The sequence below is a fragment of the Kryptolebias marmoratus genome, linkage group LG2 (genome assembly GCF_001649575.2).
Source record: "Kryptolebias marmoratus isolate JLee-2015 linkage group LG2, ASM164957v2, whole genome shotgun sequence".
Lineage (NCBI taxonomy): Eukaryota > Metazoa > Chordata > Actinopteri > Cyprinodontiformes > Rivulidae > Kryptolebias > Kryptolebias marmoratus.
In genome coordinates this window covers 23603302-23630187 of record NC_051431.1, presented here as the reverse complement: position 1 = coordinate 23630187, position 26886 = coordinate 23603302, and the positions used below count along the sequence as shown (strand labels likewise).

The following is a 26886-nucleotide window of genomic DNA, read 5'->3' as shown; positions in this document are numbered from 1 at the left end:
CAAAGGCTTAAGGACGAATCCAGAAACGCAGACTCCAACGGTGAATACAGATTATTTATTGAAGAGAAAACCAGGACTTACGGGGGGAACAACACCGGCCTTCAGTTAACTAACTCCAAACTAGAAAGGTAATACAGCGGGCACGTACAGACCACAAACTAACCTCTACAGGCCTCAGACAAGGCTGCTGCAACTCAATGGGGAAAACGAAACACAACAAATAGGGAAAGAACTAATTACAGGACGAGGAACACCCGGGGAGGGAACACAGGGAACAGGTGTGCAGCAGCATAACACGGGAGTAGACACAGGGGAAACAGAACCTGGAATACCAGAATAAATCTGGGAAAAATGCAAACACAAAAGCCCTGCTAGAGGAAGAATGGAGATTTAAATGACTTTGAACTTGGTGTGATTGTTAGTACCAAAGGGGCTCATCTGTGTATTTCAGAATTTGCTGATCTACTGGAAAATTCACACACATCTAGAATAAAACACCCCCAAATAAATAGGCGCAAATAAGTGAGTGTACACTAACCGATAAATATCAACACAGATGGATAAAAATGGAGCAACCCATGATCCTCAGATAGGTTTCTTATACAAGATGGATACGAAAATGTCTTCCAGAGAAAGCGAGCAAGAGAAAGAGAGTAACAATACATTTATCAGTTTTATTTGCATGTCACACGGTGATCGATACTTGCCCCAGCATCTCAAGTCACATTCAAATACAGAACACTGAATTCAAACAACTTTATTTTGTTAACAGTTTTTCATACAGTTCACCTTTTAATACATTTCTTTTTTTTTCTTTTTTAGAAACCGACTGCAATTACCATATGGCATAATAAAGTAAAGCAAAATAGAAAACAATGGGACACATCTGCATCATAATCCACGACTGAATCTCGATTTCCCACTTGGGAAGTACAAAGTGTTTTAGATTTTTTAAAATGTGGCGTTGCATGAATGTGATTCGAAATTGCCGACTTTACAACATTCTTATGTAAAAACTCAGTTCATTATATACACATGAAAGCGGAAAAGAAAGAGGAATCAAAACTCGAGATCAGAGGGGGGGGTTAACCTGGTTAGACGTCACTAAAAAGTAAGGTTGTTAGCTTTTGGGCCAGCCAACCCGTTCATGCCTCACATGAGTTTCAGTTACAGCAGATTGAGAAGAAAGCACACGCCACATACATGGACAGGTTTTTTTTGTTTTTGTTTTTGTTTTTTTACAGTGAAGCAAGGATGATGCTTTGAGGCAATGCTTTGTAGTAAACTAGATACTTCTGCCTGTCTGCAGGGGTTGGTGCTGGATCCATAGGCTGGCTGTTGGTATCTACAAGGAAAGGAAAGACATATCTCCTCTCTGCTTTATGAAAAAGGCAGAGAGCTCCATGGCTTTTACATCTGTGGTTTTAGTATAAAAGTCAGTGCTTTTTACCGGCACAGATGCGCTTAAACATTGGCGAGCTCAGCCTCGTGAAGTCACCTGAATGGTAGAAAGTTTGATACACACTGAATCCGTTTATTACCCACACACCATACTTTTTCTTCACGTTTTGCTTTTATGCAGAGATCGTGCATTCTGACGCTAAAGTGAAATGTGGAGACTCTTAAGTCTGTCGTGGTCTCTGTGAGCAAAACTAGAAACGAGTAAAGAAGCAAGAAAGAAGATAAAAACTAATGTTCGTACCGGCTTAAGGTCACCCTGGTTCTGCTCGGAGTCGTTTTCTTTTTTAAATGTTTTTGTAGTGAGACAGAGCCGAAGGAACCCCCCAGATAGGACAGACTGCTCTCATGCAAACTGACCATGAAGACCCATTTCACAGCTTTTCTTCCTTCAATAAGAAGATGGCTGTTGCTGATAAACTACTAAATTATAGGTTGCCAAAAGAACAAAAAACAAAACAAAACAAAACAAAAACAACAACCAAAAAACAAAAAGTTCAAGACAGTGAGAGCATAAACACAAGATCTTTTTCAGACCCCAGACTTCTGCCTAGAACATATTGGTTGTGCTGTGACCAGCAGAGCTGATGGCAACATCACTATGACACACGACCACAACCTCAGAGGCATTTACAATGAAAACACTTGGAACAGGTCTTTTTTTAAAGGGATCATTCAGACATTTTGAAGCGGGCATTGGAGGTAAGGTTCTGAACAATTAATACCTCACTTGTTCAAAGCGGTGGGAACTTGTGCTGCTGGCATAGATGAATTTTTAAGAGCCAAACACTTATATGAAGGACATCCTAATACCATATATATATGCAGTGCAAGGCATATATAAAAGTGCTGTATGTTTTGGACCAACAATATTTATAAAAACTGTAATCATGACCTAAATGCTGCTCCACCCACTTTTTGTGGGTTTTAAGCGGTTGTAGAATTTTGCACACAGTGCTAGTTTATATACCGGATTTAAAAAAACTCAATAATGCTCAAAAATATTGGAATTTCAACATATGCAGCATTAATGAAATCTGTTTTTTTTTTTAAATTCATACTCTATGTATTTGGACATGCATGTCCTCTGGCATCCATCAGGGAATGCTGCAGCATCTCTTCACACCCTGACTTCCTGCAGCCTTGTACCTGTCGTAGACGGCTCTTTAGACGACCTTGGTTTGGAGGAACAGAGTTGATCTCTGACCGGACAGAGGAGCTAACAGCTAGCCTGAATGCAATCAAGACTAAAGTGGGTTGAAGCTGTCCCAAAACGACTTCACTTCAAAATTTCAGAGAGGTTTTTGCCAACTCTGTTTCAGAGACTTATACGCTGAAGTCAGCTTCTCATTACATGGTTATTTACATGGAATGCTATGATTATTTGTAAGGGTAAAAAGAGGCAGCAACAGCTGGCTGTATCCCTTCTGGTGCAGCCTGAGGCCCCTTTAGGTGGAATTTCATAATATGCTTGCTGAAATAACAGTGCAATACATTATAAATGGTGTAAAAATGTAAAGATTAAAACTTGCATGAATTGCTATGACACTATGAAAAATTAAAATGAAAATGGGTCCACTTGGGCTGTATGAATGAGTTAATGGCTAGGCCTAGTGGGACCAGTTACAAAACAGATTTTGCTGTCTTGAAATAACTCCAATGTCCAAAATTTTATAAGTGGACATGTTTTAAAAATCTTTACATCACCAACGGTTTCTCATTACAATAAAATTCCAGCAGAAATGTTATCAAAAGTGCCCCAGGCTGCACTAAAGGCATTAGAGCTCACCGCCGTCGATATTTTTCCTTAACCACCGAATTTTCTGTAAACAAACATGGAATGCAAAATGGATTGTCGTATACAGGTTTGAAAATCAAATTTTAGAGATTGGAGTTGTTTTAAGACCACAGCAATCCTTTTATGGCCTTGGCCTTCAGACTTCCCATTAGCTTGTTGGTCATTTCGGAATTAAACTCTATTTCTCTAAACTGAGGCCATTCAGAGAGCTATTTACAACAGGTAGTATCATAATTCTGCATAACCTTTTCACAAAATTCCACTTCAAAATGTCTGAGCTACCCCTTTATTATGAGGCAAGGGTGACAACAATTACACGTCTGTTTTTAAGGTATTTGTTTGTACCTCCTCTACTTGGCCGTTTGAAAAGCAAAGATATCGATGAGCTAAGCACAGGAGACAACAATCAGTCAAAAAAGAAAAAGGCAGCAAACAGTGCGTCAGTTTTACTAGTTTCACTGCAGTGCACGCTGGGAGACGACGTATGGTAAGGTTTAAAACTCTGATTGCTTTTACAGGAATTAAAATCAGCGACAGCGTTGTTGGACTTTTCCTGACTTTATTGAAAAACAGTCATCAGCACAGAGGCCGACCTGACCATTGAGACGAATCCTATTCAGCTTTCATATTGTTTCTGCCTTCATGCTTCAGCTATTTGGAAGAGCTTTATGAGCAAACCATAATACTGCATCTTTTATAAGATCAAATCAACAAGCACGCGTGCCGTCGAGGACTGGTCCAACAGTGACTGCACAAAACGGTCAGCTTTTCATGTAAGAGCTTTGTCTGACATAATTAAAATGGGTTTTACTTGATAGAGCAGGTCTGCCAATTTAGAGCCATAATAGCTGTAAAATACGCAATTTTTCAATGCTTTTGATTTGAATTTCTATGCTTCCAACACAATTTATACATTAAATAACTGAGGGTTAATGTAGCACAAGCTCATCAGGGTTTTCGTAAAAATTGTGTTAGAAAGCAGGAAAGACTCCTCGCCTTTGTTTCTAACTAATTTTGGTGACCGGTAGTTTGGAACATCTCAGCACAGCTCATTTGCATGTGATCTCAGCCCCAACTTTTGCTTTAATGCTCTCCACCGCTTAAATTCCTCCCCAAAAATGACTCTACTTCTGTCAACTCTCGTCCTCACAACTTTTAGTCTCTGTTTCTTTTCAGAAGAAAAGAGAAAAACTTTGCCTTTTCACCTTTGACCTCTGATTCCATTGTTCTCCATCTGATTCTGTTTACATCCAGGGGATTATTTTCAAGATTCAATATTCGTCACGCTCTGAGTCTGTCCGATGTGTCAGTGTTCGAATGTAAGCAAACGACTCGTGATTGTTAGCAACAAAACATGATTCGGCTGATTTCACTCATTTATTACAAATTATGGGGTAGAATTTTAGTAGTAAATGATGCGTATCTAGTGTTTTTTTGTTTTTGTCAAAGACGATATACATATACAACAAAATCAAATCAAAAGCATTGAAAAATCCCATTTTTTGACAACTATCATGGCTTTATAAAATGTATAAACCTCAATAGATCACTACCCTTCATCAGAAAAACAAACATATCAAATTAGTCTTGTGTTTCAAGTATACAGTGTAAATGTAGATAACTAAAATGAACAAGGTAGAGACAGAAACAACTCAATATCAATATATTATGAACGTTCCAGACCATTTCTCATTAAGACACATACTGTTTGAGGAATAAACAAAGTCATTCATTGGTGTCATATATTTTGTTTCCAGACCCAAGCTGTATAGCAAATTAATCAACTAACTCATCAACTAAAAGCGACAACGTTCTCTGTTTCTTGGTGTTATGGTTGGCAGAACTTGTCGGAGAGAAATACAAAACCGGACTATGTACAGCACACATCACCGTAACCTACCATGTGTTGGTTGGTTGTCTTTGTAAGTCCATCTTTTTTTTAAATCAAAGCGAGGAGCTGTGAACCCACTGAGTTAACTACTTTCCTCAGGTTCTACGCTGCATGGTTTAGCTTAGTTTGATGAAGTTGTATCTTTTCAGTGCTCAGCTGCAGCAACCTACATGGCTGGAGAGCCTTCTGGCTAACACTCCCCGTGTTTCAGCCCAGTGGCATCAGCAAACCGAGCTCTAATCTCATCGCAAAGTCAACTGCAGCAGTTTGCCTTTAATCTTTTTTTTTATTCATTAGTTTCAAATCTCTGTGTATATTTGGCGGATACTTTTCATCTTACTAATTAATGCACTGGTTAAACACACTTAGAGATCACATCACGGAGTAAGAAGCTCTATACAGAGTTGATTGTTGGCATCCCGGTGACTGGGCCACCTCTGTTTTTAGCTCTGTGACAAAAAAGCCCAAATCAAATCCCAACCCCAATCCTGACCCCCCCGAAACAGGATGTAGCAGAGACATAGGTAGTGCATACAAATGGAAAACAACAGTGTGGTAATTTGAAAGAGCACTGCTTGCTTGTCCTGTCCTTCATTTCCCTGTTTTATTTTTTATTTTTTTAATCAATTTAATCTCTTTTGTTTACTCATATCTGTAAGCAGTGCTCAAGAGTGCTCAGGAGCACATAAGGTTCTTGTATCGTGATGAAAACCGTCTGCGAGAGGGAGGCGGTAACGTTGGTAATAAGGTAGCGATTAGGATGCGGTTGAAGTGGAGAGAGGAAGGAGCAGAGAAAAGGGAGGGAGGACGTTAATGAAAGGATAACTGTATTAACACTTGAAGAAAAGGCAGGCAAAGGCCAGCAGGAGCCACAGTGGTTGAGAAACACAGGCGGAGCTGTTGATGTCTCGACCTGTCCCGGGTCCTGTGGGAGAAAGACAGAGAGGACAGTCAGACTTCAAGAACCAGCCACTTTGTTGATTTAGAACAGGGAAAATGGTGCGGATGGTCCCGTGAGTCTACAAATCAATGCTTCTGTGTTTTTTTTCCTAATAACACCCAAAACAAAACAGAAAACCCTCACATGAAATTTGAACCTGCAACCCTCTTACACTAACCAGCCCTGCTCCTGCAGTTCTAATCCTCTTTCTTGCAACAGAACATCTAGAACCACTGCTCCACCCAGCCCACCATACTGTTGATGGCACCGTACAGAATGAAAGCATTTAGTCCATACAGCCAAATGCACAAATCTGCAACTTCAATTCTGTTGAGTCAGTGATTCATTTATATGAGTGAGCTGCAGCCTCCCAAAGTGACTGCAGACAACAGCTGGGTGTTTGGCGCCATCTCGTGGCCAAGCGGTGTGATAGATGACTTCTTTGCCTGCGTTTTGCTGCACAACATGGAGGAGGTCAGTCAAAAGTGTGAAAACGGCATTGAGAGACTCATCTTTTAAGGTTGAAGAAAATAAATAATGCTGGCTCAAAAAAAGCAAATGAAGAAAACATCTGCTTCACCAAATGCTTGAAAAGTTAGAAAAACAGAAAGGATTTTAGAAAAAGACCTAAAAAACCATTCAGAGCTTACAAGAAAGTTTATGGCTTTAATTTGCAGCTTAAAGAGCTAATAATACCGTTGTTTGTATATAAAAGAAAAAGTTAAATCCTACAATCCCAATCCAAAAAAAAAAAAAAAAGGTTGTTGTGTAAAATGTAAATAAAAACAGAATTCAGATGATGCATGCAGAATGATTTGTAAATGTCATAAACTCGTGTGTGTGTGTGTGTGTGTGTGTATATATATATATATATATATATATATATACAGTATATATATATATATATATATATAAATATATATATATATATTATTTTTTTTTTAACGTGCAACATAGTAAACAAATTCTTGGAACTACAAACTTGTTTAATCAAAATACAGTCATAAAATAAAATAAGTTAATTATGAGTTTTATGGCAACAGCACATCTCAAAGAAGTTGGGAGAAAACCATGTTTGCTCACTGTGAAGCATCCCCTCTCCTTTCAGTTCAATTCACTTTATTTGTACCCAAGGGGCAATTATAAAAAAGATGGAGCATAAAAAGCAGCTGCAACAACTCAAAGGACACAAACAGACCCACAGAGCAAGCTAACAAAACAACACTTACACATCACATAAGTGGCACTCAGGACATAAAAACACAAAGGCATAAAAAAAAAAATGCACAGATAAATAGTTATAAAACTGCATGTGTAATTAAATAGAAAGTTCTAAAACATATGAATAAATAAGTTATAAAACCTGAATGTTTAAGTTATAAAACCTAGATAAATATATTGTAAAGTGCGCTATTAAAACCTTGTTTAGGCCAGTCTGTGCCAGTGCTTAGAGTTTAGCAGCTTGATTGCTCTGGGGAGGAAGGTTGTCTTCCTCCTTTGTGTCCTACAGCTTAGACAGCAGAGTCTGCATCCTGAGGGGAGCCACTCTGAAAACAGTACATGGGTAGGATCCTGAAGGATCCTGTGAGCATTATTCAGAGTCTGCTGATGGCATGCAGCCATGAAAGAGTGTATTGACTGTCTGAGTGGAAAAAAAACATCAAGTAAAAGAGAAAGGTAATGCAGTTTCGATAAAGGTATAATAAAATGTGGTTAAAATGTCCTTGTTGGTCCCAAACGAGTTCAACTTTCTGAGTGAATACTGTCTCTGATGGCATTTTCTCAGAATTCCCTCAGTGTTTGAGGAACACCTCAACCAGTTGTTGAAAACTGTTCTAAAGGATTTTGTACTCCTGATTAATTTCCACTGGGTCCCCATGAATCTGAGTGGTGACTGCTTCAGCCATCTGCCTCTGGGAGGAAAGGTTTCTATCTTCTTCTTTGTTTTGTTGGTGTTCAGAAATGAGTTCTTATAAAATTCTGTAGAGCTGGGCCATTCTGCTGTGTGTGACCGGAGATCATGGACAGAAGTACCACGTCATCAGCGCACAACATCTGAGAAGAGCAGCTGCTGGAGGTTTTGGAGGGAATGTTGTCCCATTCTGGTCTGATAGAGGATTGTAGCTCTTCAATAGTCCTGAGTCTTTGCTGGATTTTTCATTTCATGATGCATCAAATGTTTTCTTTTGCTGAGAGGTCTGAGCTGCAGGCAGGTCAGTTCAGCACCCGGACTCTTCTACTATGAAGCCCTGCTGTTAGCGTAGATTCAGTGTGTTGTTTAACATTGTCTTGCTGAAATATGCAAGACCTTTACTTAAAATGACATCATCTGGATGGGAGCACATGTTCTAAAACCTACTATTCTGCATTGATAGTGCATTTTTAGATGTGTAAGCTGCCTATGACATAGACAATAATGTACCCCCATACCATCAGAGAGGCAGCCTTTTGAACTGAGTACTGATTACAGGCTGATGGTCCCTCTTTAGTACGGAGAGCATTGCGTCCATGGTTTTCAAAAAGAATTTAAAATATTGATTAGTCTGACCTCAGATCAGTTTCCCACTCTGCCTCAGTCCATTTGAAATGATCTGTGGTCCAGAGAAGACAGCAGAGTTTCTGGATGGTTCCCATCTATCTTCTTCTCCTCCTGACAGAGCTTTAAGCAGCATTAGTGGACGGTACAGTGAGCTGTGTTTACAGACAGTGATCTGTGGAAGTGTTCCTGAGTCCATGCAGTGATGTCCAGAACAGAACCAGACCTGTTTTTAATGCAGGGGCCCCTGAGGGCCTGAAGATCACAGGGAGCCATTATTAACTTTCAGCCTCATCCTCTGAGCTCAGAGATTTCTCCTGATTTTTGAAATATTTTGATGATATTATTAACTGTAGAAAATGGGATATTAAAGTATTCCTAGTTTTCTGTTAAGGAACATCATTCTGATTTGTTTTTTCATAGACAGGGGAACCTCTGCCCACCTTTACTTCTGAGACACTTAGCCTCTCTAAAACAATGACAAGTCCTCTTACTGACCTGTTGCTGAATTACCTTATTGGTTGTTAAATGCTCCTTGTACCACTTACCTTTACAGCCTATTGTTGACCCTGTCCCAACTTCTTTGGGATGTCTTACTGCCATTAAATTCAAAATTACTTTATTTTCTCCTAAAACAGGCACATTTTTTTTAGTTGAAACATCTGACATGTTTATTTCAATTTCACATTTTTTTCCTTTGTAAATAAAATATAGGTTTATGAGCTTTTAAATCATCACATTTTGTTTTTATTTCAATTTTACACAGTGTCTCAAAGGTTTTGGAATTGGGATTGTTTGGGATTATTTTATCACAGGAAAAAAAAATTATGACTTGGTTTATAGATTCAAGCGTGTTTTACAATTGATCAAACTTTAATCAGCTGTACCACAGCAGATGTTTTTTTTTCCCCTCCAGGAGCTTGTGAGAACCATTTAGTTGCGTCTTTGTGCCACATTTTTATTGTTTCACAGCTTTATAGAGCTATCTAAATGACTTTTATTTCAAATCCATCTATTGCAATCCAGCAGAGAAATTCATGTTTTGATCTTTATTCTTTGTTTTTTTTATTTAATTCTGGTTGTTGTATTGGGTTGTTAGTGTGCCAAACAGAGCCATCTGTTTGAGTGGCAAATATTGTACTGAAAGTAGTTTAGTTTAGGAGAAAATGATGCCTGAGTGGCTCCAATCAGCACAGTGCCACTTTAGCTTTGGAAAGCAGCTTTAGCTCAAACAAAGCAACTCAAGCGTGTTTTTTGGGTCGTGAAACAACTGTGTGGTCTGTCCTACATGTGTGAAACAGACATTTTATGATATCAACAATTAATCAAAGGTTTGCCCAAAAGAATGGTAAATGAATGCTTTACTCTGCTCAAAAGCAAACATTTTCTGATAGTCTTCTTTCTCATCAAACCTCCTCTAAAATACACAATCAGTCTTTAATCATAAAGGCAGAAACTCACATTCAGTCCTGGTGAAAAGTCTTTTTTTGTATCAGATGATTAAAAAATAACTCATCTTGTTCTATCCAGGTGCTGTTTTTACATTTGGTCCATTTTAATCTCAGATGAGCAACACGATGTTGCACATTATAATGTGCCAGGATATATTTACAGAAAACCGAGCCATAATGCAGAAGCACCATGTAAACTCTGGAGCATTCAGGTGTGTGTTGACGTAATACAAAGAAGGAATGACATCAGCAGTGATCTTAGAGAAGGCACTCCAAGTCGGTTTGGGACTGTTTCCAAATAGCTTGGAGTTTTTGATGTTAGGACTAGATGCACTTGAAGAGCACAAACCTCCACCAAGCCTGTAGGGTCATTAAAAAATTGTAGAATCCGGATTGTGATCACCACCAAAATTTGAACACTTGTGACAACCCCAACATTTCCAGAAAATGTCCTCAAAATCTGTTTATTAGTTTAAAAGTAATCTTGCAAGCAGACAATCCAACACTACTGGCAACACAACCTCCTTAGGGAGGTAATAAGAATGATAATTTTTGAGTGGAAAAGCCTGTCTTCCCAGAAATGGATTTCCCAGTGAGTTCACTCTGAGTTCAGACTGTGCAATGCCCTCCCCCCCAAAAAATAACTGCAAACGGCAACATCTCAGACTCTAGATTAACATTTTAAATGTTAAACAAGGCTTATTTTGAAGGTTTGTCAAGTGTGACAACGCTCATGTTTAGCAGGGCCTGTCTTTGGGTTTTGTTCCAGCTTTTCTGCGAGGTCTGGGGGGTATTCCAGGAAGAGGGTTTAGTGGAAAAATGTAGATCTAGGTAACTCTGAGGTTAAGTGAAGCTCAGAGTCTATCACAATGATAACAGACTCTGGGAAGTAAACCTGCTTGCTGGCATGTTTACTGAGAGTTTCTTCTGGTCCCCTCCCACCTGAAGTAAGCTGTCTGACATGAGTTGCCTACTTTTAATCAATCAGATTGAAACAGAAGCAGAATTACTTTGGAATGTCTGAAGTTGGGAGAGGGTGTCCCAATCTAGATTGGGTGTCCTTCCATTTCCAGATAATCCTTGCAATCACAATAACATTCCCTGGCCGCACACATCCAACGTAACCCCCTCGGACGTGTGCTCTCATAAGCGAATCATGCTGGGATATAATTTGCAGAAATTATATTGATGATAAAAACATCTCCACAATCACCACACAGATAAAGTCAAATATTTCACATTTATTCACTCTTCTTTATTCCCTACAAGTACAAATGCAACAGTAAGGATTTAGAAGATTTGTTGCAATAACTAACATCCTTCACTTATGCAAACCCACCCACCTTAACTGCTGTTCCTGTAACAGCATTTCTAGGTTCACTTTCTTGATTTTACAGTCCAAATACACATAAAATCTGTTTATTCTGAGTATCTCATTTTACGGGCACAGTCCTACAGTGAAAACATGTTTATTCCAATTTAATATTTTGACTTGTAAGCTTTTTTAGAGGCATGTGGCTGCTTTTTTTCCAACCACACTGCATGCTTGTGTACTTGGCAAGTACAGTATGTACTTGGCGTATATTGTATAAAGAATCGGCCTATATTTTTTGTTTTCCTGTAGTTGCAGTGGTGAATCAGTCTATCAAGGGTCAACTGTTTAAATCTTTTTACGCACCCACACAAGAGCTTAGTTCAAGGAGCTGATTGAACTCACGGTGAGATCAGCCATTCTGAAATCGAAAACAGTTTTACCGCTCACAGGAAGTTAATGCAGAACTTACTGACAAATTCAAAGTCTGCTGAACCTCCTTTCTGGAAAAACCCCTCTGGTCATCTTGCGGTCGACAATGAACTCTATAAATCTAAGTATTGTAGGGTGAAACTTGAGGATATCGGATTTTTATGTGCTATGAATGCAGTGGCTGACATAAAGGGAACAACACAGAAACCATGCCAACAAATCTCAATAGAGTAAAGAAATGTTCAAATAAAGAACGGGACAAAACACCTGTAACAAAGGTTTGAGAGACCAATAAAATCTTAAAAAGTGGTTTGAGTTATTGCTGCTAAAGAAGGTTCAACCTGCAGTTAAATCGAAGGGACCTTTTGACACACAGCTTCTGTGTGTTGGCTTTGTTTCTGGTAAAATAATAAAAACGTGCTATTCATGAGTACGACTAACAACATACCTCCTGTGATAGGATATATGATACATGACTTTCTATTCTTGGTGGGCTAACATCCAGTTAGGTTTCTCACCGTTATATGTTTATCATACAGTAGTGACAAAAAACAAAACAAACCAGCAAAAAAAAACCTACTTACACTTTCTTTAATGTTTATATTTGGTGGCAGATTATTTTATCAAACAACCAGAAGTTAATATTTTTGCCTATCAGCGTATTGTGTTACACTGAGTAAATATTGTGTCACATGCTAATGATTTAAGCTTCACATTCTGTATCATTTTATCATCTACCACTGAAGGTGAAGGTGGAGCGATAATGCCTTTCCCTGTGTCTGTTAGTTTATCTGTGCTGTCTGCAAAATATCTTAGGAATCACAATATTGATTTTAATGAAACTCACAGAAAGTAATCATTGGACAAGTGATTAAATACTTTAAGTAGTAGTAGCCATGAGAAAGAAAAAAAAACTTGATTTTTTTTTCTTATGGCTGCTCTCTTCTGCAGGAGTATTTCCAGCCATCAGTGAGATTTACAGATTTTTAGCTAGAATTCAGTGTGGTAGTAACTAAGTCAATCAGTCAGTATTGTAGTAGTAGCAGTAACATTATTTTCAAGGTTTAACCAAAGTGACTACAACTCCATCTTTTCTCACCATAAGATGGTCTTAGTTTAAAACTCGGGCATGAAATGCATTTAAAACATGGAATGCTAAGACCTTTAATTTTACAGCCTGTAATTAGATGATTTAAAAACCTTAGCAGAAAGAGGGTGTATTTACTTTTATGCATGACTATAGGTAACTCCATAAGTTTAAAATCTGAGTCAACTTCCTAACCTTGATTGTAATTTGAATAAATAAAGTCTCGAGGCATCTTTGAGTCGACTTTGAAACTTTTAAGATGAAACCTTTAAACCTCTCTAAAGTTTCAAATGTCACTTTTCCTGTTTGAGCCGCATTTCCACATTTAACAGACGCCCAAGCAGAGATCAGTATATCCCAGCTGCCAAATGACTAAAAGTAATACAGGGAATGGCTTTACGTCTCAGCTTTGCTTCCAGTTGTTCAGTAGTAAAGCTTAGAGCAAAGCACAAAATACTGCAGTGAATTTCCTCCCTGCTGAGTTTAAATGATTCATGAGGAAATATGATTAATGGAGTAAAGTTTTAAAGTCACCCAGCTTTACTTTGAGTCTTGCTGGTTTTAAATGGTGGCTTGCTAAAACATAGTACTGGGATAATAAGCTACACATTTTTCCCTTTTAAAATGGTATTGACAAATTTTAATATATACACCTAGTGTACGCAGCATCAGTACTTACTATAGAGGAAAAGGCTGGCACTCTGAGCACCCAGTCGGTTTGAGGCCACACAGGTGTAGTTCCCATAATCTTCTTCAGTGACGTTAGCAATCATGAGAACAGTGGTCGTACCAAGAATTTGGATGTTGATGCCCTGGGTATTGGACAGTCTGGAAACAAGAGACAGAAACACCTCAGACCATTTCACGTGACGGATAAATCGAAGCAACACTAAAGTTGGTCCAAACTGTAGGCAAAGCAGGAAAAAAAGGAAAAAAAAAGTCCCACATGAACAAAGCTTAGTGCATATTTGTATGACAAAAATAAATAACAAGACAACATGGTGGAAATTACAATATTGGAATAAATTGATAACAGAGTTGGCAGTATGGGCACACTGCTGGTCTCTCTCAGTAAGGTGTGGCTCCCTCTTGGACCTGGATACAAGTTCAGTGTGGAACAGAGTCATACATGTGTTTATCACTTCCTGCAGCAAGTCGACCCACAGCTTTCTGTAACTGGCCCTTGAGATCCTGCAGGTCAGTAGTAGGTCTGCGTTGATGCCTGAGCTGATCCCACTCACTTTTGATCAGGGGGCCCTCAACATGATGCAGACGGTTCATAGACACTTGCTGAGTGTGGATGGGTGCTGAAGAAAGTGTGTGACAGGGTGCTGTCTCAGTAGGGGTAAGACATGCAGACGCAGAGTGTCACTCATGTAGCACTGTGACATCAGGGTCTCCTGAATCACCGCCAGAGTTGACCTGAAACCAGACTGTATGATGTCCGATGGCAAAATGAAAACTAGATAACCCAGTTTTACAGATATTGAGCTAAAATGTTGTGTGGTAGAATTTTGCATGAGATCATGCATATCTATTCAAGGTTTTGACCAAAACTATGGCATGAAAGGCAGCAGGAGATTTGCATTCCTTGAAGGAATGCTGGGGCTTTGATTAGATAAAAGATTTGTGCTGTTAAATCAGAACCCCGATCATTTCTGAGAGCCTTTACGGCATTCTGTCAATCAATTATGTCAATACCAAACCCAGTTTACGGTAAATAAATCAATAGTATGGACAGACTCAAACTCATCGATGAACTGTTCCTTAAATCACCCTGTTCATCAAAAGTCTTAATGACACATTCTGCTTGTTCCTGCCTGACTGGGGCCTTTCACATCATGAACAAGGTGAAGTTCATTTAAGGCGCCACAACCTAATCCTGCTTAAGTCCGGTTAATTTGTAATTGGAATTTAAGCGGAGAAGCAAGACGTTTGTGCTGACGCATGCTTGGCAGATAGGAAGTCTTAGCATAAAATGGGAAACTCGCGTCGTATCGCAGCATAATTCGTCTCACAGGGGAGAGGGGAAGCTGATAAAGTGCTGAGGTCCTTCCCACAGGGACACCTTGGCAACAGAGGCAGCGAGCGAGTTTGTGTTTGAAAGTCAAAGAGAAAAACCGAAGAGAGGCCAAGTGCACCAGCAGTGTTCCCACTTCATCTAAAAGCAACTCTGTCACCCCTCTTCCAATGATAAGGCCAGCAGCAGATATATTCTCCTGTGTGTCTTCATGAGAAGTGACTGCACTATTAAAAAAGGCCTTTCTACCCACCAAGCATGCTGGGAAATCCAGATAATACACAGCACCGCAGGGAGCCATGAGCCAACAGCTCCTTTCACAAAAGATTACAAAGCATGATAGTACTGCAGCAGCGAGGGAGTAAACTCACCGGAACAGGACATTTTTTTTTCCTTTTTTCCCAGAAAAAAGGTTTCAGCTTTAATTAAATACCTAGCATTCCTTGAAGGAATGCATATCACCCAATATGGTTTTAGACTAAGTTCATCTTATGATGAGAAATGATGGCGTTAAAGCTAATTTGAGCAAATCTTAAAAACAACAATATGCACCATCTTGCATCTCTTGCATGATTTGTTAGCACTTAAAGTATGTGTTGCGAATGACTGTCAGCTGCTATCAGACCAACTATTAGCTTAATATCGGTAAAAAAAATAAAATAAAATGAATACAGTCTGTTTTATGTAGGCTAAAGTCAATTAACTGTGACGGCCATCTGGAATTGGGTTGACTCCAAAGGTTAATGAGTTGTAGATGCTTTCTTTCTGAGAGTTTCGTTAAAATCCAATCAGTGGGTTATGAGATATTTTGCTAACACACAAACAAGTTGAATTCCAACTGTTAACACCAAGGTTTTAAACAAAGTTGAAACAAAAAGTGTTACACCTAAATAATATGTTGGGGATGATGCTCAGTCACTACCACGCCAAATTTTAGCTCGATATCTGTACAAGTGGTTGAGTTATAGCCCTTTCTGTGTTTTCTAAGCTCTGTTGGCTGTGGCAGCCATCTTCAATTGGGCCAACTCCAAATGTTAATCAGTTGTAGATGTACATCTATTGATGACTTTTAAACATTTCTTTAAAATCCATCCATCGGTTAATGAGATACTGCATGTTGCTAACAAACAGAAATAGTTGATCCCAATAGTTAAAGACAACGTTTTAAATGTTAAATCTTGTGCAATCAATTAAAGCTTGGAATATAAGTTGGGGATCAGATTCAGCTACCATCACACCAAATTTTAGCCCAACATCTGTAAAACTGATGGCAATATAGTCCTTTTTGTATTTTCTAAGATGGGCAGCCATCTTGAAATGAACTGACTCCAAAACCTCATTGGTTATAGGTGTGGATCTAATGATCGCTTTCTGAAGGTTTCATTAAAATCTGTCCAGGGATTCCTGAGATAACAGTACAGACAAATGAACGCATGTACAGACAACGGCAAAAAACATTATCCCTCCACCTTCGGGTGATACTAAAGCAAACGTTATGTGTTCAACAACAGAACACTCAACCTGTGGCCTGGAGAGTGCATCTCATTATTCAGATGTCCATCTTAACTTTGAACAGTTTCACCTACAGATCTGCAGCCTCCAACTCTCCTCTCATAAATCTATCTTGAGAGTCTGCCAGCTTCCTCTTCATCTGGCATAGTAGCCTGGAACTCTTCATCATTCTGAAGGCTGTTTTTAGATGGTTCCCTCACAAGTTATTATGGTTCCCCACAGGCAGAGGGCAGCAGAGCTCTACTGGATCCCTTCCAGAAGCAGCTTCCAGATGAACAGGACCATGTGTTACATTAAACCCTGCACTGAAATGACTTGACCTCTCAGTTTAGGTGAGGGCAAACAGAACCGCAGTCTCGGGCCGGCACAGATGAAAAATTGGAGTGAATCATCAGACGGACAGATTTGATTCTGCGGTGTGCTGGAATGTAGGTTATCAGTCCGGGGGAAAGTGACAGGCCTGTTCTAAGGCCGATGATAAATGTAATCAAGAGGAGCGTCCGGCTGAGGCTTGTAACTCAGAGATGATTGTAGAAACTGTCTGTGACAGCCAGGTATCAGACAAAACAAATGTGGCTGGTTCTCACATGAGCTCGATTTAGACACTCCCCCTGATGGAAGTTGGCTCAGAGGACATTTATCTATAAAGAAAAGGAGACAAATTTAACACTTCTGAACATTGAAATTAAGTCCCGGCTTCACACTACTGGGGGTATTTTTAAAAATGGAAGTTTTCTCCTATGTTCACCATTTATGTCCAAACACAAACTAAAAGTTAAAAACAAAAAAATGTGCTTTTGTTGAATTTGTTGATTGGCAATACAGAGCTTTCCAGAAACAAATAGGTAGCAGTTTATTTTGCACATTCCCACTATCATTTTCTCCCTTCAAAATCCAAGCCGATATGGAGCAGTTTTTTTTCACCAGTTTTTGTGTGCACTTGCTTTATTCTGCCACAAACTTTAGTCATGTTCTGAAATGGGTAACAACTGACAGGAAACTGCAAATAGTATAAGAAAAAAATGCTTTGGGTTAGGGTTAGTCATGCTAAGAATGTTCATTCTTTGTATTTTATATATGTCATCAGTGTGAACGTTCTTGCCCCCTAGTGGTGCAGCATAGGTACGTTAAAATGTGTGAACAAAGAGAAAATAAATGAAGGAAAGAAAAATATTTGGAATACATACATGGGAATTTTGGTTATTCATGAAAGCTTTAACATATTATGAAGTTTATACAACTAAACTATTTCTCTGTACACATAATTACCGCCAACCCAATTCAAGATGGTCACCACAGCCAAATGGCCTTAAAAAAAACAGAAAAAATTGCTAAAATTCAGCCAATTTTACAGATATTGTGCTAAACTTCAGTGTGGTTGTAGCTGACAGTCATTCACAACACATACTCTAAGCACTACTCAATGCACAAGACCTTTGCTTAAAATGTTAGCTTTAACTGGTGGAGTCAACCTTGTAGGTTTGTTATCAAAATATCTCATGACCCATTGCACAGATGTTGTTGAAACTTTTAAGACAAAATCACTGGATGCATATTTACAACTGATCAACTTTTACAGTGATTTCAATTCAAGGTAATTGCCACAGGTAATCAAAATTAGCCAACAATTTGGGTACAAGTCAGTCAGTTTTACAAATATTGAGCCAAAATTTCAGGTGGTTGTAGTTGAAAGTCATTTACAACACAAACTTTGAGTGTAACATTTTGTAATATTGCGTGAGGTTGTGCATAACATTTTTGTCATGGTTTGAGCAAAACAGCCATCATTTCTCATCATGAGATGATCTTAGTCTAAAACTCTGGGTTGAAAGGAGGTGGGCGATATGCACTCCTTTCAGAAAATGTAATATATGAAGAAAAAAGTAACAACTTGCCTTTCTGCACAAGTTTTCAGAAAAAAACAAAACTAAAGAAAAAGAAGATAACATCCAAACACATGGAGTTATTATTTATATCCTGCTGCTTTAGCTCACTGAGGTGACTTGGATCTCTATGTGCGGTGGAGTTTCACATGCTCACACGATGGAGGATGCTAGGAAATCATTACTCATTTCTGTCTTCAAGCCTGAGTAGCGTGTTTTTGCCTGAGGAGGTCCATGACGTCCTGTGAGACAGGCTGAAGGTGGGGATGAGTTAAGCCTGTCTGCTTGGAGATCTGCAGCCCAGCGTTTGTTCACATGCTTTGTGCCGAGCCGCTGGTTTGAACTCTGGACTGTTGGCTCCTTCAGCTCGCTTTGTTTGAGAAGGTGAGAGGGAGGCTTTTGAAAACTAACCCCACTCATCGGGACCGGAAAGGTCTCGCTCAGTCAGGTTTCAGGAAAGCTCTTGTATAGTTTAAGGTAAAAATAACACTCCAAGAATAAAAAAGAAAAAATGTTACGGAAATGGAAATTCCTTGAAGGAATGCATATCATCTGCTGCTTTTTATGCCAGAGCTTTCAATTAAAATCATCTTATGTTGAGAAGTGACAGAGATAAAACTACTTTGGTCAAACACCTGAAAATAACATTATGCACAATCTCATGCAATATCTTATGTGATCTGTTAGTGCTTGGAGTAAGTGTTGTGAATGACTCTCAACTACTACCATGCACACCCGATCTTTACTTTCTGAGAGTTTCACTAAATTTCATCCATGTCTATGATCAGCTAATGCAGTGGTTCCCAAAGTGTGGGGCGTGTCCCCTGGGGGGGCGCAGTGCCATTGCAGGGGGGGGGGGGGGGAGCGGTATGGATGAATGAAAAAAAAAAAGTTACACAAAAGTGTTTCACTGTAAAGATAGTTTGTAGTTTGTTTTGTTGCAACCTGAAGTGTGAAATGAACTTCAGTGGACTTTGAAAACAAAATATGTGTATAGGTTTATGTCTGGCTGAAAGATGTGTTTGCCCAGTTGTTTTTTTTTCTTTTTTTTTCGGTGGGGGGGTATTTTATTGTAATCCTTAGGGGGGCCCAGAAGAAAATTTTGGGGAACCACTGATTTAATGTGTGCTACATTAGAGTGCTTATGTGTAGTACATCATTGCTACACATTGCATGGGTTGAGGACGACTCTCGGCTACCACCGCACCAAATTTAGCTGAACATTTTTTTTTAAATTGACTGAGGTATAGCCATTTTTGTGTTTGCTAATGCTGATCGCTGTGTCAGCCATCTTGATTAAGTTAACTTCAAAGGTTGATCAGTTGTACAATCAGTGTTCACTTTTAAAAACAGATTATTTGATCTGTAAGTGCTCAGAGTATGTATTCGGGATGATTCTCAGCTACCTCCACACCAAATTTGAGCTCAATAGCTGGCTAAGTTATAGACATTGGCTAAGATTGCTTAGATGTTCAAAGAAATTCTACTTTTTCTGTCAAATAAATTTAGCTTAGCTTTATTTTCACAACTTGAGAAGATGCTAACTTGAGGTATGCAACATGCAGCATTAGTTGTCTTTTAGGGTACCTTTACAGATCATCATCAACTGTGGATTTTATTTAAAGTTTTCTTTTTTCTGTTTAAGAAACAGTTCAGTTAGATACAAAGTTCAGGAAAAAAGTCAGCATAAGATATTTCCCACTACCTCACCAAAGCAAATATTAGCTTAATTATTAAACAAGTAGCAACCGTGACTGCTAGCTAGTGGGAAGCAACAATTATTTATCTCCATATCATAAGGACTTGATCAAACTTTTAGGTGTCAAATGTGGCATTTTAGATTTCATATTCTTCATATGAACGCTTGATAATAACCATAAAATGATAATAAGTTTAAACGCAGATTTCGCTGATAACCTTTGTGTTAATAAAGTTAATCTAATGAAGCCTATGGAACCAGCATTTATTTTACAAATCAAGTGAAAAATTCCAGTAAGACATGGTGTATTAGCTTTGGTTGTAAGGGAAAAGGTGTAAAATTAACTAGCCAACCACAGATAAATTATGTTTTTATGGTGCATTAGGATCGCCATTCGAGGAGAAAGAGGAATAACAATTTCCACTGCCAAAGAGGGATAGGAGTGGGAGGGGGGTGCCATGAGGCGTAAAGCCAGAGTCCTCCAGGGGACAAAACAACTAAGATAGATGGAGTTTGAAAACACCAGATAATGCAAAATATATTTCAACAACATAAATCTTTCTTTTCAAACACGAGCATGATAGGCCTATTACTTTGGAGATCAAATCTCTGATAACACCTGTGACACAGCCCCAATATTTCCTCCCAATCTTCCTTAAACTTTTACTGCTGTAGTCTGAGTGAAATTACACATCATTGATTTTTTCTTTCTTTTTTTTTAAATCATAAGACCCATGCATTCCCACCACTGTGATGCAGGTGGGGCGTTTGCTGAAGGTGAGAAAATCTTGTGTTATTAAAAGACAAGTGTTGCATTGAAAGGACTTGGCTGTCAGTGTCTTTGATCGTTAATAAATTTTGATCCCGTTCAAGTATTTTTCAGACACATGCTCGACTTTATAGCTTTCAAATCAACTCCTGTGTCTGGCTGCACGGTTTGCAACTTTACCAGAGACCCGAATAAATGGTTTCAGATATTTTTTACATTACACACAATCAGTCACTTTTTTCTTCTCTAAAAAGATTTTTTTTAAAGAATCTGCTGCTGTCTTTTACAGTAATATTCAGTTAATGAAATAACAGCCCAGGGACAGATTAAGTGGGCTATTAGTCATTATCAAACTACAACAATGATGTCACCTTATGTGACAACTGGAGGACTGCACGGGCAGATTTGACAAACAGCATCAGAGAGATTTATTGAAAGCACAGGACAGAGCCATACAAAGAATACTTGGTGCTGAGGACAAACGGATGAAGCGTCAGTGATGTTTGGGAGCTGAAGAGAAATAAACCAAGAATAAAGTAGATGGAAAGCTATTCATTCATGTGGACCATTTCAGAAAATGTTCTCATTGTAAATTCATAACCAGGGATTTACTTTTTTGTGTGTCATTTTACAATTTTACAATTCACTGTGATTTGTTTTCCAAGACATAATCCGGTTTGTGCAGCTCTGTTTAGGTGTCTGTTTGTGACACTGGTTAAAAACAGTGATAATGCTAAACGTGTGGGTTAAGAGTTACCTTTTTTCGTCTCTGTACCATTCGAACTCTGGCGTGGGTACAGCCACAGCCTCACACTGCAGCGTCCCGATGCGTCCCACAGACGTCTCTGAGCTCTGGGTTTTCTTTATTGTTGGAGGGTCTGCAAAGTCGCACATATTACAGTCACATCTTAAAGTCAAATCTTAAAGTCAATACCTAATGCAACTGTTATGCATTAAAAAGGGGAGTGTAAGCGCTATATTCCCCCCATTAAAATATATATAAAGCATATTTGTTATATTTCATATTTTCTTTGAAATACATAGATATTATTTAAATATTACTCCTGTTGTGCTGAGTGATTCTGATTGGCATTACTCATATAGAGGCAGGCAGCCTTTTCAGATACAAGCAAATGTCTTATTTAATCTCCATTTTCTGCACATTTAAAAGTCAAATATTGTTCTGGTATGGCCTATTCAACTTAATGCAAAATAGCTTATTTAGATCTTGCCCTAAAATGAATCAGAGGAAACGGATACATTTCATCAAGTATATTAGCATTCATCGTGCACACGTAATGACCTCTACATACAAAGGCCAGAAATGTTTCCCAAGTGGATTTATGCCCACCTTCCATTTAGGATTGAATGCTAACAAATATACATTAAAACTCTCTTTTTCCCTGCACTCAGACCTGGCTTAGGTATAATTTGGGCAAAAAGCCATGTGTAATTTGTTCAGATCAAACTAAATTTCTGAATATCTTTAGAAGTAATTAGTTTGTGCTATCTCACTAGCTGTCCATCAACCCTGAGCAGCCAGAGTCTGTATATTATAGACCTTTGAAAAGATGCAATTATCCTGTTTAGAAATTCCAAGTGTCTATTCAAATGATGATATGGTAGGTGAGAGCTGCCATGAAAGTAACAGTTGCAATCAGTGCCAGAGAACTCTTATTTTTCACTTTGAAAAGACTGAAGAGAGCTTCAAAACTTTGAAGATACCTCTACTCCCTGCAATATTCCACACATCCTCTTGACTTCAGTTATAACTGTATGGGCTTTCATCCCCTGAGTGTGTGATCTTGTAAAATGGTGGCATTAAATGTGGTAAGGATATGGATTAGTGGTCTGTGCGGAAAAAAAGCAGGCGCTGCAGTTTGTTACTACTTACAGTTGACGACCACATTGACATATTTGACATCAGGCGTGGCAACGTCATTGCTGGCCTTGCATTCGTAACGACCAGCTTGGTTCCGCATGATGCCAATAATGTCCAGGTACTCTTCTCCATCCAACGGCTCTGCTGCAGAGACACACAAAAACGCAAACGTACATGGAACAACAAGATTAGATTGATTACAGAGGAAGAGAACTTAGCCAAACAGTACAATAAGTTCCTTCTTGACCATTTCTTCAACAAGTGAAAGCTGAGAAGTAGAAAAAGTTTAACACCTTTGGGAAAATGAAACAACTCTTACAATGGTCTGCAAGTTCCATAAACTGTAAGAGTTTAAGATTTAGCTGATGGCTTATTGATCTTTTGTAGCCAGAAGTTACAACTGGATGTATAGTTAAAAGTTTTACTTGATTGATTGAACAATTTTTTTTCCAGGTTCATATTTTTTGAATTATAGGATTCTCTAAACACACTGATAAAACAGAGTTAATCTAGGTCATCATTGAATGCAGTGATCTGCACATTAGTTACTCATTAGTGACTCTAAAAAAAAGTATATTCTTTATAGACTGTTGTGATGGATAGAGCAAGAGATGTTTGAACAGATTGATGCCTTGTCCAAAATAATGAGACAAAGCTCTTGATTTACAAGTCCATCTACATTCCAGCACTCCCCTATGCTCATAAGATATGGATCTTGACTAAAAGAAAGGGATATAAGCTACAAACGGCTGAAATGAGCTTCCATAGGCTGGCATGGCTCAGCCTTAGAGAGGAGCTCCATCATCTGGGAGTAGCTGGTAGTAGTGCTACTACTTGGTTGTTTGGGCATTTGGCTAGGATGCCAACTGAGCACCTCCCTCTGGAAAGGACCCCAGAAAAGACCCACTGTGGTCTGGAACACTTTGGGATCCCCTGGGAGAAGCTGGAGTGTGTCGCTGGGGAAAGGGATGTTTGGGTATCCTGCCTGGACCTGCTGTCTCCATGACCCCGTCACACATAAACAGCAGACAATAGATGGATGAACTATTGTGAAATGAACTAAATTATTAAACTAAATTGAATTGAGTTCATGAGAATAATAAAGGATAGATTTATTTTGCACAGTTGTGGCAGAATAAACCAATCTATCCTGCCGCTATTGTTCATGGAACTGCATAGCAACAGAGATGTTTTCACTGGCAAATTACAATTCATGGGAAAAGGATAAGATGTGAAATATTTAATATAGAATCTCTGAAACTGCTAAGAACAATTTGAGTTTGAATTATTTTAGAAGGCTGTGTTTTTCCCTTCCATAGGCATGACTCCAGCCATCCCTTTCCTTTACTCACTTTTCCTTTCCGGGTCACGGGGCAGCTAGTGCCTATCTTCAGCAATCACTGTGCGAGAAGAGGGGTGCACCCTGGACAGTATGCAAGTCTATCACATGGCCATATAGAGACAAACAACCATTCGCATGATCGCTCACACCTAGGGACAATTTAGAGTTACCAAATAACCTAACATGCATGTTTTTGGTCTTTGGGAGGAAACTGGAGTATCCAGAGAAACCCCACATGTGGAAGGGGAGAACATGAAACTCTGCACAGAAAGGCTGGGAAGCAAACCGGCAACCTTATTTCTGTGAGGCAACAGTGATATCTAGTGTTCTGTAATGACAAGTCAGTTTCTCCTTGACTCGATTGAATCCTATCTACTGTAGGTAACATTTTGACTTCTCCTAATTACTCTGCACAATCTTGCTTTTAAATAAAGAAAAAAACTAGTCTTTCAGTAGATATTGTTCAAATAAAAATCTGTCTTCTCTACTTTTTGTTTAATTGTTAGTTTCAGGGTCTTGACACAGAGACAACTGGTACAGAGATCGTTTTTAACAGCTTAATTGTAGCAAGCCTATAATTGGTAAAAATGTTCTATTAAACAATTCCTCAATTAAGCTCCTGTGTCTCTGGGTCTTCTCTTAAGCCATACTTCACAAAAATAATTATTCATCTGTCAGTTTTCCTATAAAATTCATGTGATCTCATTATTAGCACTAACACAAAGCAAATGTTTGCCTGACTGCTTGAATTGGAACTAAAAAACCCCAAAGCAGTACTTATTATATTAGCAAATTCCTTAAATGTGTTCCAATTTGCTTGTAAAACTGAGCGGCTTCTTTTATTCAAACAGAGACCAGGATATTGGAAAAAAGCAAAGTACCAGGATGTGTTGTTTTGATGTAACTAAAGCCAGCAACCATCTGACTTAGCTTTAGCAAAGCATGTATACAGAAAACAGGAAAAACTACTTTGCTGTTCCAAAATGTGAAATTAAAATAGTTGTTTTGTTCCGGGCACTGTTGTAGATCAAAGAATTTTGGTTACTTTATTGAACGGTCAAATGTTTCTTTTTCTCTGGTATGCCTGGTGGTTTTGCTAGTTAACTGGAAAATTGGTGGCAGACTTGAAATAATATTTTTAACTCTGCAGTTTGTACATAGAATAACAATAGGGTTATACTGTCAACTTCTCTAATACATTCAAATCAGTGTAGACCTCCTTTGGAGGCTCCTGCTATTATTTCACCTCCTAAAGTCAGCTTGGCCTGAACATCATTACCGACCAAGCTGATTTAGATCTGTTCAAAGCTTTAAACTGATGTCACCAGAAATAATATATATATACATACTTCATTTTAGTGTACAAATATAAATGCAGCTGGTCCTCAGAGGAGCTACAGAAAAACAAAGTTTCACACTATGAGATAGCTTTAGATCTGAAAGTGTGACAACCCTTGAAAATGAAACAAGTCACATGATATGTTGTCTGGAGGGAACATACATCTTCTCTGTGCCTTTCTTTTAAGACATTCACAGTGAGCCACTTTTCATAAACACAGAAAGCAATTAAAACAAGTCTAAAAAGAAAAGAGAAGAGAAGATGTTCAGTAAAATCCCTTTTTCCCCCAAACACACCTCACCTCACATTGGTCTGCATGAAGGATTGGTTGGGTTCGTACAGTTAACAAAAAAGAATATATATACAAACCTCTCCACTTGCACAAAACCCGAGTATTAATTTAAATTTGTCAGCTCATGCGAAATAAACAAAACAAAACATAAAACCCCTCAGACTGAAAAAGCTTAACTCATAGATGATGTAATTTATTTGTTTTGTACTACATAAAGACGTGAACTAGATGTGTAAATGCCAAACTAAAAGTTCCAGAGTGCAAGAAAACCATTATGACTGTCACACAGATGACTGATTATTTTTTTAAGGATTCAGCTAATTGGCCACATAAAGAAGAACTGACCTGGCATTTTATTTGGTATAATTTGACTTACTAGAGATATGTCGGTGGGTCAGGAGGAGAAAATGACACTTTTCTTTGAAGTGCTGTCATGTGATATGATACTAATGTATTTGCTGGATGTGTAGCATTGCAATTAGTAGACAGAGATATGGTAACGACTTTGTTTGCACACTAGAAATATCCCTCCTGAGTTCATTACCACCTGACAGAAAATGAACCTTTTGAGAATTGCAGTGGCTTAATAAGTAATCAACTCATTGTAACCCGTGTGTCAGCAGATCTCATGATGTTTCTAAAATGATACAATTATCTGCACTTGACGAAGGAGGGAGTAAGCAGCAAAGATAATAACTGCTAAAATATCGACTGATCCATTCATTCATCCATCCATCCGTTTTCAGCTCAGAAATTAATGTGTGACATCATCAGACTCATCCTTAGTTGACCATTCTGTAATTAAAAATGTACAAAAATCCATCAATCCATACATTTTCTCCACCCAATTTTTTCTATTCTGGGTCTCATGGAAGCTGGTACCTACATCACATTGCCAAAAGTATTCACTCACCCATCCAAATCATTGAATTCAGGTGTTCCAATCACTTCCGTGGGCACAGGTTTATAAAATCAAGCACCTAAGTATGCAAACTGCTTCTACTGTCAGGATTTGGTTATCTTGGATTTGTTTTTGTATTAGGTTTGTGTTAGGTTTATGTTAGTTGGTTGTCTTCAACCAGCCGGAAAAGGGTAGAGTGCCTTCTCCGGGTCGGGGAAGATGTCCTGCCCCAAGTGGAGGAGTTTAAGTATCTCGGGGTCTTGTTCACGAATGAGGGAAAAATGGAGCGGGAGATCGACAGGCGGATTGGTGCAGCGTCTGCAGTGAAGCGGGCGCTGTACC

The 26886-nt window shown here is 38.7% G+C and overlaps 1 protein-coding gene across 1 annotated transcript in view; it reads right to left on the bottom strand.

Moving 5' to 3' along the window:
* Positions 1-741: 741 nt before the first annotated feature.
* The window catches only part of LOC108244434 (limbic system associated membrane protein), a 246543-nt gene continuing 220398 nt past the window's right edge, over positions 742-26886 (bottom strand). The window contains exons 5-8 of the mRNA XM_017430636.1: positions 22683-22814; positions 21546-21666; positions 13585-13733; positions 742-6072 (exon numbers count right to left, since the gene is read on the bottom strand). Of these exons, the coding sequence (XP_017286125.1) occupies positions 5978-6072; positions 13585-13733; positions 21546-21666; positions 22683-22814 (497 nt within the window). The 3' untranslated portion in view covers positions 742-5977. The remainder of the gene's footprint in view (positions 6073-13584; positions 13734-21545; positions 21667-22682; positions 22815-26886) is intronic.